Source organism: Parasteatoda tepidariorum, chromosome 7, assembly GCF_043381705.1.
Source record: "Parasteatoda tepidariorum isolate YZ-2023 chromosome 7, CAS_Ptep_4.0, whole genome shotgun sequence".
In the NCBI taxonomy this organism is placed as follows: Eukaryota; Metazoa; Arthropoda; class Arachnida; order Araneae; family Theridiidae; genus Parasteatoda; species Parasteatoda tepidariorum.
The window spans coordinates 42,703,242-42,716,760 of record NC_092210.1 but is presented as its reverse complement, the minus strand read 5'-3'; the positions used below and the strand labels follow the sequence as shown (position 1 = coordinate 42,716,760).

The 13,519-nt window shown below is 31.7% G+C and overlaps 1 protein-coding gene across 1 annotated transcript in view; it reads right to left on the bottom strand.

Moving 5' to 3' along the window:
- Positions 1-8,723: 8,723 nt before the first annotated feature.
- Positions 8,724-13,519, bottom strand: part of LOC107454703 (cAMP-dependent protein kinase catalytic subunit 1-like) — a gene marked incomplete at its 3' end in the record, with an annotated part of 216,346 nt that continues 211,550 nt past the window's right edge. Inside the window, 2 exon segments of the mRNA XM_071183343.1 lie at positions 8,724-8,888; positions 12,086-12,208. Coding sequence (XP_071039444.1) covers positions 8,724-8,888; positions 12,086-12,208 — 288 coding nt within the window.

Here is a 13,519-nt window from a genome sequence, read left to right as displayed (position 1 = left end):
AATAATTGTATAACAGTTAATACGTTTAGATACCGATTTAAATTAGTTTATCTTAAAATGTAGTGTGTATGGTAATATAATTTAATTAAATAAAGAAACAACTCTTTTGGTTTGAAATTTTTCTGCTCTTATGTAGAATCAGGGGCTCCTTGCTATGGCGATAATTTTCATTCAGTTCTGCTGAAATTCCATTTCGGGTTACCATGATATAGTTTGCGGTGTTTGCTTTCAGTGATGTAACCTTTGGGTTACCGCAACTTTTGTATACCTTTATGTGATTGCCTTTTGGTTTATTTACATATATACTCGTTTTTTTTACCCATATATTCGTTTATTTTCAAATCGTCAAAAATTAAAAGGGTAACCGATGGTAAACTTTTGCCAACTTTTAATTTCGTAAACAATCAAATTCAAAAACTTAATAATAACTGAGTAGAATATGAAAAATAAATGCTACAGGAAAATAATACCTTTATGACTTTAATTATTTTCAAGCTTATAGCTACCAAAAAAAAATTGGAAATTAATGTGAGAAAACTAGATCTTACAATTTCCTTATCAATAGGAAACGCCGACACAGTTTCATGCATAGTTAGAAATATTTGCCACCATCTTTGATGATAGAAAAAAGTCCAACCGCTTTTTATTGCGTAATGTGTTTTGCTTTCTTTCTGAGTGAAGAACAAAAAATATCAGCAGCTGTGAAAGGTGGCTTCCTTTGGTCTTCAAGAAAGTTGAGGCAAATATTTACGTTTTGACTAGATGTGTCATCACGCGTTGTCTATTAGAGATTTTATTTCATTCAAGATGATTTTACATAATAAAGAAATTAATTTTTTAACTTTCTAAACTGTATTCCTTTGAAGGAAGATAAGGCACATCATTAAGATTGAGTTTTACCTTGTGCATTGTAGTCCATGTCTGGATATGACTCTGTACGCTGCTTGGGACTCTTTATAACTGCTTATATGTGCGTTTTGAATCGGTAAATTAACTTATCAAAATTATCTTAATTTTATGTTTTCTAATAAATAGAAATAGCTGTTTTTTTTAAAACTTACTTTAATCATTTGGTAAATAAACTAACGGGCTCTGTTACATTGTAAAAAGATTCCAGATAAAATAATCGTATGAAGTACCGGTTGCATCATCCGTAAAATCCATTTTCATTATAAAATATTACACAGTAATTTTTACAGAAATATTTATTGAATTGGAGTGATTCAGAGATTTTACTGTAATTATTACTGAAAAAATCACGGTATATCAGATTTTTAGTTCCGTATCATGTTCTCAAGAATGGATTTTGCGATAAAAAGTATACGTACCCTGAGTGCCGATACTTTTTACTGTAATTTGATCCGGAATTTTTTACAGCTTTGTCAGTTGCTAAATCAATTAATTCAGATAGCAAAGTTAAATCAGGGTCTAACAGAGTGCAGTTTTTGATTATTAGAAAACATGAAAAGAACATGACATGAATGATAATTTAGATAAACGAAAGTATCCTTTCAAATGTCATGAACAGGCTATAAAAGTGAAACGTTACTAGCAGCGTTCCAGCACATTTCCAGTCATGAGTTCCTTACACAATTCACAATCCTTACGATATGCCTACCTCCCTAAAGAGGTTTGTGCATGAAGTTTCGGGATACCCTGCATAATAAGTGATAAAAATGAAATCAGAATAGCCAATATAAAACGAAAGCACTTTTGTTTCTATTAAAACTCCTTCTATACTAGCAATAACCAATACCAGTATAAATACGAAATTTTTCTTTGCTTTCATTTTAATGAGATTTTTGTATTCTGTAAAGGTCTTTATTTTCTTAATAACAGATCGAGAACCTTTCCAGCGAAGAAAATGTTTTCGTATCTGGTAAAACATGCTTTTTTCTTTGAAAAGTTTGTAATGTTTCAGAAAGAATATAACAGTATACTGTGAATGGATATTTTAACAATCGAATTTTGAACAGTTTCTAAATTGTAGTTGTTGAAATTTCTCGAAATTGCAATAAAAAAAAGACAGTAATTTAGCCTATAAGGTCAGATTATGAGTCGATTTAAAAATATAAACAGATTATGATTCGATTGAAAAAAATTTAGACAAAAATATGATATTACGATTTATTCTAGAGGTTGAATAACAAAATCGTTACTTTAAACCGTAACCGCAACTTTAATGGCATGATTAATTAAACCATGTTTCTGTACCAGTTAAACCATCGTATCATGAAATTAAGCAAGAATGACCTTAAGCAGTATTATAAAAAAACATTTTACTTCCAAATTAGTTTTTTGTAACTTGCTTATAATATATCCTTTAATTGTTGTAAAAAATAACGTAAAGTTTTTCTGCGTTTGTGCTAATTTCTAGAAAACGGATGCACAAATTTCCAATTATGTTTCTTTCTGTCCCTTGAAATTATTCTCGGGGTAGTACTGAAACATCTACACCCTCCTGGCATATGTTAGAACAATATCGAAAGCAATGAAAAGTGACTTCAAATTCCTTATTTTAGACTAAAGTTTCTTTAGCGTTTTAATGGCTGCATTCTACATATTGCTTCAGTTTTTGAGGATAGTTTTGACATAGCTTCTGTTACCTGCATTTATTTACTAGCTAGCTTGCAATTTCCAAAAACCTCTTTATACGAGGGTTGCTATTTATATTTCTGGCCTAATAATGAAAAAAAATGTGTAGGATCGAAATTGGTTTTATTGTTTTTCAAAATATTCTCCATGATGATCAATACACTTTTGCATGCGTTTGAACCAATTTTCAAAGCATTTTTTCCAGTTCGATTGAGGTAACTCCAAAACATGCGTTTTGAATGCATCAACCGCTTCTTCGGGGGTCGAAAATCGTTATCCACGTAATTCATTTTGATGTGTGGGAATAAGAAGAAGTCATTGGGTGCTAAATCAGGGCTGTACGGCGGATGACCCATCAGTTCGATCTTTCGCTCCGTCAGAAAGGCCTTTGTTTGAGTCAATGTATGAGAGCTCGCATTGTCATGATGAGGAATGATTCGCCCGTGTTCTTCTGTTTTTTTCGAATTTCTCCGATGACTTCTGGCAAACAAATGGTCGTGTACCATTCAGAATTGACCATCCTGTGCTGCTTTAACGCCACTGTTGCCACATGACCGTTAATGCCGAAGAAACAGGCAATCATTTGTTTCGATGTGCTTCTTCCTCGAACAACTTTTGTTGGTTTTGCCTCGTCTTGGAAGACCCATACAGTTGATTGCTGTTTTGTTTCCGGCTCATATGCATAGATCCATGATTCGTCACCTGTGTAGATGTTATACACAGCCTTTGATGTACCTTGAACGTATTTTTCCAACATTTCCTTGCACCAATCGACACGAGCCTTTTTTTGAGCGTTTGTCAGATTATGCGGGATCCAACGCGAACAAATTTTTTTTACGCTCAAATGTTCATGCAATATTTTATTGATGCTAGTCATACTAATGTCCAAAGACGCCTCTATCTCACGGTATGTCACATGACAATCTTGCTTTATCAGTTCACGCACATCATCGATCTTTTCGGGCACAACAACGGATTTTGGACGACTTGCACGGGATTCGTCCTGGATCGAACATCGACCACGATTAAATTGGTTATACCAATTTTTTACAGTGCTGTAGGATGGCGCTTTAGTGCTGAATAAAGAATTAAGTTCATCGAAGCACTCTTGTCTTGACAATCCACGTCGAAAGTTATGAAAAATAATGCCACGAAAATGTTCGCGATTCAATTCCATTTTTTGAAAGAGAAGAACTTTTCAATTTACTGTCAACAACATAAATGAAGCTATAATGGTTAATCGTCTGCTGAATTTATGTTTAAAAATATCAAATTTTCGATTAAAATCGTCTGCGGTCGCCTAGCAACATTTACTGTTGCCAAGGCCAGAAATATAAATAGCAACCCTCGTAATTGTTTCAGAGAGCACTGTTGAGAAAACAGCACAGACAAAAAACGTTTAGCTTTAAATTTCAAAGAAATAGAATTTGATGAAATCTTGGGAAATTCGATTTAGAAAAATCTTAGGTAGCTAAGAACTCACTTAACTCAAGGATAAACTAGATTTCTTTTAAGGCTCGTAAAAGCACGTTTTTTTTAATTGTTTTTTTTTAGTTCTTTTTCTTAGGTTCAGCAAAGCAATTTCAAATCTAGAATTCTCTCTCAATATTAAGGAGGTTAGTGCAGATTTACTTTTTTTTCCTTCAAAATTTTTAATTAATTTTTTTATTTCATCATAAAAGGAAAAAAAAGAAAGACTTGTAACTAAAAAAAAAGAGCTAAGAAAATAAAATCTGCTGTCCTAATAAGTGCTTCTTTGGCGATGTATTTATTATATGGAACAAACCGATTTCAAGCTAAAATTTTTTTTAAAATTCCGTGTTGTATGTTGTTTCTCAACTATAACTCTACTAGAACGCAGAGCTCTTATTTTTATGAACGTATTGAACAATGTTTTGCATCAAGGTTTTGAGGCCAGGTTTTAGTTAGGCTCATAATTGAGCTTGATCAACGACAAGTTAATTTGGTTTGTTCATAATAGATCTTGTCTTTTTAAAATTTTTACCCTCAATTCACAGCTTCCATCAAAGTGTGCAAATATTCAGCTTGTTCGACTATGTCAGAAATGTAGTTATAGATTTCATAAAGCTGTCCTGCTGTCCCTAAATTTGTTTTTAACTTCGCACTGGCTGTTACATCTTTGCATTCTTTAAAAATATTTGTTGTGAGTGATCAAAATATATACACCATATTTTTAGAAGCACCGAAATGTCCGCATTTCTGATATCTTATTATTTTTCGAATAGATTTTTAAGATAACTGTGAGTTTATTTTAACTTAAAAGAACTTCGAATTATTGATAGACTTTATTTTGTGGCTACATAAAAGAAAATTGACAAAAACAACCACATGATAAAAAAATTAAAATAAATCCGTTCAGTATCTTCTTTAGATTTTAACTTTGTAATGTTCTAAACACAGAGATGTGTCTTTTTCGTATTATCTCAGAACTCTATTAACTCGATTTCAAATTTCATAGTACTCGCGATTTTGAGTTCTTCCTCAGGGTATTTGTCGAAGTTGGAAGCATCGCCTTCGCCACGTACCTCAGGAAGGAAAGGAGCATCGACCTGCAAAATATAAAGTTGCAACGACTCTGCATATTTTAAATAATCTTAATATTGTTTAGGGAAATACTTCAGATTGGACATTGTTTTTCATCACCGTAAATAAGCAAATTATAAACATCAAGGGCGATGACATTCACTTTTGAACCTTGTAATTTTGAGCCCCTCTCAGAAGACAATGAAACTCTAAAAAGTTTAATATAGAGACAAACTCCTTTTGGAGTACCGTCATTACGGATTACTTTTCAATTAAAAGACATTTGAAAATTTAAGAATTTAGGAGATTAATTAGTTATTGCAAAATTTAGGTCTATACTTACGCTCATATAACTTATTTATATTTTTTAACGTGCATGTTAAAAGCCAAATAAGGCTGACCACCTGACCGGAACTGCACCCCAGAGCCCAAGGCCAAGAAAACTGAGATGGGCACAGTAGGCCTTGGCCCTCCATGGGCTGTCGCGCCACTGAGTTTAGTTCAGTTTGGTTTTAGATTATAGTAAAAATCAAACACACCAGAATATTAATCTTTTTAATATATGTGATTACAGTAGTTTAAGAGACGTTTCGACTATTAAAACTTTAGAAATAAAATATTCTTTTAGAAAAAGAAGAAACTTTTTTCCTGTTATGTATTTTATGGATAACAATCCAAGAAAAATAGTTTGAATATTATTTAATCCTATTAATCTTTTGGAGATGTTTTTCTAGATGTAATACGGTTATTAGAAACATCTTTTAGTCAACAAGCGGACTAGCTTTGATTCTTTTAAGCTTTTTTCAGATATTAATTAACTTTTTTTTAAAAAAATTTATTCTATTAGACAGATTGGCTTTGATTTATTTAATCTTTCTCTAGATTTTAATTAGCTTTTCTTGTTTTCCTTCTCTTAGATGATGATTTTAAACTCTTCGTATGTAGATACTTTTGTATTTTAATTCTTGTTGTTGACGTATGCTTGTTTAGGCAGAGGGGGTGCGATTGTTCTTGTTTCCAGTGGCGCCATCTATGGCCAAGAATTGGACTTCTGCCACACCATACGTCTCACCCGTTTATAGGGCGGGCCATACATCCATTCATTCATCCACAGATCGTAATTTTGACCTGAATCAGAGAACGATCGATCTCCAATCCAGTACCCCCAGAGGTATTGATTTGTTATGGGAACATGGAGGACTTTCGCGACTCGACAGATTTAACGTGCATCAGTCGCGTTACTATACGGGGAGTCTTCGGCCGGCGGGGTTCGAACTCACGAATTCTCGAACATGGGCCCAGTGCCCTACCAACCAGACAAAGGTTATAATGTAAATGGGGAGAGGGTGCTTACGAAACATTCTGTACCGTATTTACTGGATTTAGTGTTGTTTTGAATTATGTTTCTAAGTTAAGTAAAACTAAATGAATATGAATTTGGATCCTAAAAGATACATTATAAGATAGTAATAAAGAAAGAGAAATGAGATTTATGAAATGCTATAATTTTTTATATTGCAGCTGTCTCCAAGTTAAGGGTGGAGATCTTAATTTAGATCCGAAGTCTTTCAAGGTGGTTTATCTAGGCTTTTAAAAAATAAATATTCACCCAGAAATGAATTGAAACTGAAGGAAAAAAAAATTCCTAGGGCACTTTTGTATTACATTGAGCAGGATATGTAGATTTATATCCTGCTCAACAGAGAAATGTAGATTTATGTTGAGTCTACATTATGTTAAGCCTGCTATACTGAGAAATGTATATTTATGTTGTGGAGTCTGAATATTATAAATTAAAACAATTGTTAAAAATTATAAATTACACTAGGGAACAGTTTTTTCTTGTATCTCTTCAAGCTACAGTTATTTTTTTAGCTAACACTTTTAGTCTTTTTTCGAGCCATTAATTGAGTCTATTTCGCAACCCCGCATTTCATACACCGGATGTTTGAAAAAAAAAAAACTATATTAATTTCGAAATTATTTACTCACGGTAAATAAATTTGAAAGGCCTGATCTAGTGAATCAATTCACTGGACATCTGGTTTAATGAATAAAGAAAATACACATTTGAGAATTATAATTCCGGGATTTTTGCTTGCTCGTAATTTTACGTTTGAGTTGCTGAATTGAAATTGATATTTTGAATTAAATTTTTTTCCGAAGTATACTTTTTGTTCGTCATAAGAGGTTCATATTACAGAAACTAGTTATATTGCTTGAAAAACTTCTTTCCATGGATCGGAAATTGTGTCTTTCTTTATCCGGCAAAAGCACAAATTATGTATTTGAAACATCAGAAAATAAAACAATATTTAGTGGGTGGATATCAAATAGCATCATTATTTTTATTTCATTTTATTGGGAGCCTTTTTAAAGAATAAAGTTTTCCTTATTTCTTTTAATAGATTTTCCTTTTGAATTGAACAATTGTTTCATTATTTATTAGTAGTGGCTTGTCTCTGTTTTTGTATTTTTTATTAAATTTGTATCATATTAAAAAATGCACAATGAGTAAAATTTAATTAAATAAACGAAATTTAAATAAATAAGATTAAATAAATAATAAGATTGAAAAAATAATAATTTAAATTGATCACTATGAATTTAATTATTTACTCAAATGAAAATTTAATTATATTATAACATGTTTAATAATTAAAAAAATGTATAAAATTTTCAAAAACGTTTTGAATATAATTTATGATTAACAAAACAGAATGTAATGTTTTGAAAATTCTGAAACTGCTTTAAATTTCCTAATATTAAAAGCCGCTTTTCAAACAAGAAATTTAAACTCAGAATTTAAATTTTATAGAGCAGACATATATATTTAAATTTTAGTTTTCAAATTTTCTCTATAAATGTAAACATTAATTTTTTTAAAAATTTTGTGAAAATTCATGATGCGCATCATAATAATGACTTTGAATTAAATATGTTTATTATTGAATTAAATTAAACATTATTAAATATTAATAACTTTAATGAAACAATCATTAAAAGAAAGCGATTTAAATTTTATATAAATAAAGCAGAATGCTTATAGGTATGTGCGTACCTATATATCTTATTCATATAAATCTGCAATTAAGAGCCAAATTTGCACCAAATGTGACGTACATACGTTTTATTCGTCACAGCGACAATTCATCATGGGTACAATTCGTCGCGACGACAATCCTTCTTAGACACAACTCGTCACAGAGCCAATTCGCTGTGGGAACATCTCTACGCAATGACAATTCGTAGTAAGCACACTTTGTCACGAGCATAATTCGTCGTAAACACAACTTGTCGCAACTACAATTCCAGGGTTTGTCAGTCAGTCAAATTTTTTTCATTACGCCTTCCTCACTTGTGATTCCGTAGATTTTGTCCCTTTCTCTCTTAAATATTAAACTGCAGTCCTCAACGTGTATAGATATTTTAAATACATTCATGAAAATGTCTCTAAAATACATATATCAATGGCAGTTATTACGAGACACCCTGCATAATATATACAAAACTTTATAAGGCTGACACCCCCTTTTATTTGAAAACAACTTTTAAAAAGTTTTTATTTTAACAAAAGGACTTACTTTTCTCTGAAAAGTGGCAATCCAATCGGTTGTAGCAAACCATTTGTGATTTTTAATGTCAGCTACTCCATTCTTGAGATTGCCGTACCGCTTCGTTAAATCTACTTGTAAAAGGTTCTTCAACAAATCTTTCAACTCGGCCGAGAAATGGGAAGGATATCGAACCTAAACAATAATAGTAAAATTTGTAATAAATAGAAATTTATTATAGTTTTTTTCTCTATACTTTTAAAGATAGATTATTTTTCTGTAGATGGCACCACTATGGTAAAGTTAAATTCAATCATAATAATGATATTTTTGTTGGAAATTTTGAATTAGTCGTTTAAAATGGGATTTTTGGGTTGAAATCTGGCTAACTAAATTTATTAATATTTATGGAGGATGGTATTATAACTTCTATAGGGTATTAGTGGGTTTATGACTGTTTTTTCTCAGGGATCTTTTTTTTTTTTGTTTCTGACGCCCGCCGGATGCGGGATGACTCTGGATTTGGTAAACAGGTCAATCTAGACTCTTTCGCCTTGCTGAAGGGAGGATAAAAGAGAAGTGAAGAGTGTGGCTAAAAGCAGTAACACGGAGGATACGGAGTTTGTCCGCTGGAAGGGTGGTCCGTAACAGCACCTCGGAGATGGTGGATCGTGAACTTAGGGAAAGCTAAACTGAAGTCTCTAGCGGGAAGAACGACCGTGATTAGCCGAAGGCCGATATCTTCGAAACGGTGGGCCAAGTCCGAATGTATTTATGCTGGAAGTCCGGTGTTCCCCTTCTGCATGCCTAAGCCTTGTGGGGAGTGTAGTTACAGACCATGTCAACCGTCATCTATGAAAAGGTACCCCGTGATAGAATCAAGTTAGTTACACCACAGCCTAATGAAGTTAGAATAGCTGGAGAAATTTTGAGATCCTAGCCGAGGAGTTTGCCCACGAGCTCATCTACCATTCCGGTGGGCGGTTTCCAGAGGGCGAACAGTAAATTCTTTTGGGTACTTATAAAACTTTAAATTTTATTTCGTTAAAATTTTAGAGGAATCATTTACCGTAAATTTTGAACTGTTTATGTTGTGTTTTCTTTTTTTCTTTGTATAGGAGAACAATGAGTATTTAAGTGTGATTTATAGACATCATAAACCAAGTCTTAAGTGCTTTTAGTAATGTTAAATGCAGTTTTTATTTCTTAAATGTCTTTTTTGAACTGTATGAATGGAAGGTTATGCTTAAGTGTTTTAAGGTTGCATGTTGTTTTAATTAATGTATAAAGGGAAGTGTTCATTCCCATGTAAGCATTTGGAAATGTGTGGAATTATGTTTTTTGAGGATTTAGAGTTGCAATAAAAATGAGTTTTAAATGTTAAGAGTTTCCTGTAATTCATTAGATATTTGTCTACGGTATAACCTGGGTAACCGTTACGAAAATTAAATTTAGAGATCACAGCTAGAGGGGTAACGGTACAAACTAAAATGTCTTGTAATGAAAAATGAAGTTAACCTAAACAATAATAGTAAAATTAAAATGTCTTGTAATGAAAAATGAAGTTAACCTAAGCAATAATAGTAAAACTAAAATGTCTTGTAATGAAAAATGAAGTTAACCTAAACAATAATAGTAAAATCAAAATGCTTGTAATGAAAAATGAAGTTAATAAATTCATTTTTAGCTCTTCTTTTTATAAAAAGAAACATGAAGGCAGAATCAAAAATAGTATAAAAGAGGGAGAAAATGGTTTGTGACTTGGGCTCCAGATTTTGATAGATTTTATTTATACCTTTTTAATTAGCTTATAATAAAAATTAAAGAAAAAGGTTAGTTTATAATTTTTTTGGAATTTTGTTTCCTTTTATTTTCTATATATATTTTTTTAGTTTAATACATTATTTTAATGTTTTCTCACTAAAAATACTTGGAATAATGAATAATGTAATTTTGATCATAATATTGATTGATAAATAGTGTTTTAATTATTTTCTAGTATAATGAAAATGCTTCCCATTGCAAATACATTTCGCAATCCTTAGAAAAGCACATTTTCTATTTATGTTTTTACATTTTTCAGAGAATATTTATTTCATATTTTAATTTTTACATGGGTTGTTAGTGTAAATTGAATGCGCATATTTCTTTCATAAATCATTTCGATGCATACCAATAAACATGGATAGCATTTCACTCTTTAATCAAAAAATTTAATTAATGTCCATTCAAATGGAATTAACATAGAAAATTCGCACATGGTTTTTGTATCTTCGTTTGTTACTACCTTCTCAACAAACTAATAATGATATTAAGTTTATTTAATTTTAAAAGTGTTCGAATAAGTATTCATAGAATAGTTTAACATCCGTAACATTGATAATGTAAAAAAATTTCATGAACTGCAAAATTTATTAAGTTGGAAAATTTCGACATGCTTCGAGTGCTCAAAACAAAGTTTTGATCACCGTTTCCAACTGCTCGTGTTCCAAATTATTTTAAACACACAAACTTTGGAAACTAATTAAGTTATTTTTTTACATTTTAATAAGTATATCTTTCCGTTTCAGTTTATCATTTTATCTGAAGCATTGTCATGAGATTGTGAAATGGGCAGGGAAGTTGTATTTGTAGCAAATGTTACAAATTTTCCAACAACAAGTATTCAATGGCAGGTAGCAAAGCGTTGAAAAAGAATTATTAATTAAATTGGAAATTCATTAATGCAACTAAAGTTCTGAAAAATCTTTGATAAAAAGCTACTAAAATTACAAAGTGAGAGAGAGGAGAGAAAGAGAAAGGAGAGAAAGAGAAAGGAGAGAAAGAGAAAGGAGAGATAGAGGAGAGATAGAGGGAGGAGAGAGATAGAGGAGAGATAGAGGGAGGAGAGAGAGAGAGAGAGGAAAGAGAGGAGAGAAAGGAGAGGAGAGAAAGGGGAGAAGATGGGAGAGAGAGGGGGAGAAGAGAGAGGGCTTTTTTTAGAAGGTTATTTTTCTGGGTTTAATAAAAATTTAATCGTGATAGTAATCTCATGTTAGTGTTAATGGGAATGATTTCATTATTTACGATACACTTTCAACAGTGCAAATGATCGACAAAAGTTTCTTCTCGTAAAAAAACACGGAACAGTAGTTATTGTTTTCGTTTAACAGAATTTATGTAACAGTATGTTAATGCTTACAAAATGTGCTTTACTAAATACCGAGATGAATGATACAATTACTCACTATAAAAAAAAAATAAAAAGAGCAGGAAAAGTCGTTAATATATTTCTTCCCGTTGACTTCTTTAAAATTCTCAAGATATACTTAAAAATCGGAGTATAAACGACAGAAATATTTTAAACAATTTCTACCTCATTATACTTACACAAAGATAAGATATTCACTTACTTTTCCAGAAACAATACGTTCATATATTTGTATTGGCTGATCGGCATAAAACGGCGGATAACCTGCCGCCATTTCATAAACTAACACACCAAAAGCCCACCAATCAACAGCTTTGTTGTATCCCTAAAAAGAAAATATTATGTGGTAAACTGATTGCTTTATAACCAGAAGAGGTAGGGGGATTGAGTAATATACTCGCTAATAAAATGTTGTAAACAATATGTCACCCTACAAGTTGTGCATGGCGTGTTTGATGTGGCATACTGCCTGCAGAATATGAGATAAACATGTTCTCAGGATAAATTGTTTTTACTATCCTGATACTTAATTTGTTAAGTTCGTGAGTGAAAATACTGATGTGACACTTCGCCATTGATAAAAGCAAGTAAATTGCTCGAAAAAGTAGATTTCGTGTGATTGTTCAGTAAGATTAGTTGTTTTGAGGGATTGCTTACAAGGCAAAAAGAGATAACAGATTCAAACAACTGAACTTTCTCTTTGAGACCAATGCGAGAGTGAACTCGATACTTTTCATCCTAAATACTTGAAACGAATTTTAAAAATAGACTGGCCAAATAAAATCACAAACAGCAAACTGTATTATAAAACAAAAACAAAGCCCCATATAATATTTTTTACAACCGTCGTTGAACAGCCAACCCGAATTTTGAGTTTACGGCTACCAACTTTCAACTCCGTAGCCCAGTGATTCTCAACCTGTGGGGCGCGCCCCCCTAGGGGGGCGCGAGCACACTAGAGGGGTGGCGTGAGAATATTCAAGAGAAAATATTATTTAAAAAAAAATGATTAACTGTATGAAAGGAAAGCGCACAAACACATAGAAAACAAAATACATTTCTACATATTTAATAACTTATTAAAGTGAAACAACTTATTGAATCAAAACTTAAAGTAATGAGCCAAAAATGGCTTTGCTTTGAGGATTTTTCCTAATTTTCTGGTTAAGCCTGTGTGGCTGAAGTTTTCTTTGTAACATCTTACACCTATCTCTAATATATATCACGTATACTTTTAATTGTAAAATAAAATTTTAATTATTTTGTACTACAATTTCAAAATTGTAGCTTCTGCGCCCAAGGTTTCCCACAGGTTCCAAAGGTGAGCCATATATTGAAATCACTTTTTCACTTACTCAAATTATCCTTAGAAAAAACATTTAGACTGGCAAACGTCTTTTAAAAAGGCACTTTAAGTGTCTTGTTGGTAGGAACAAGTTTCCCGATTTTGAAAAAGATATTTGTTTTTTCAGAGTGTATAATTTGTTTATTGATTTTACATTGATAGTTCTTGTGTGAAGTCACTAGCGATTCTTTTAATCTTTATTACTGAGTTAATTTTTTCAAAAGGATTAACTAACAAGAGTTAAATAACCATACTAGAGTTAACTAACCTAACCCATAACTAGTATAAAAA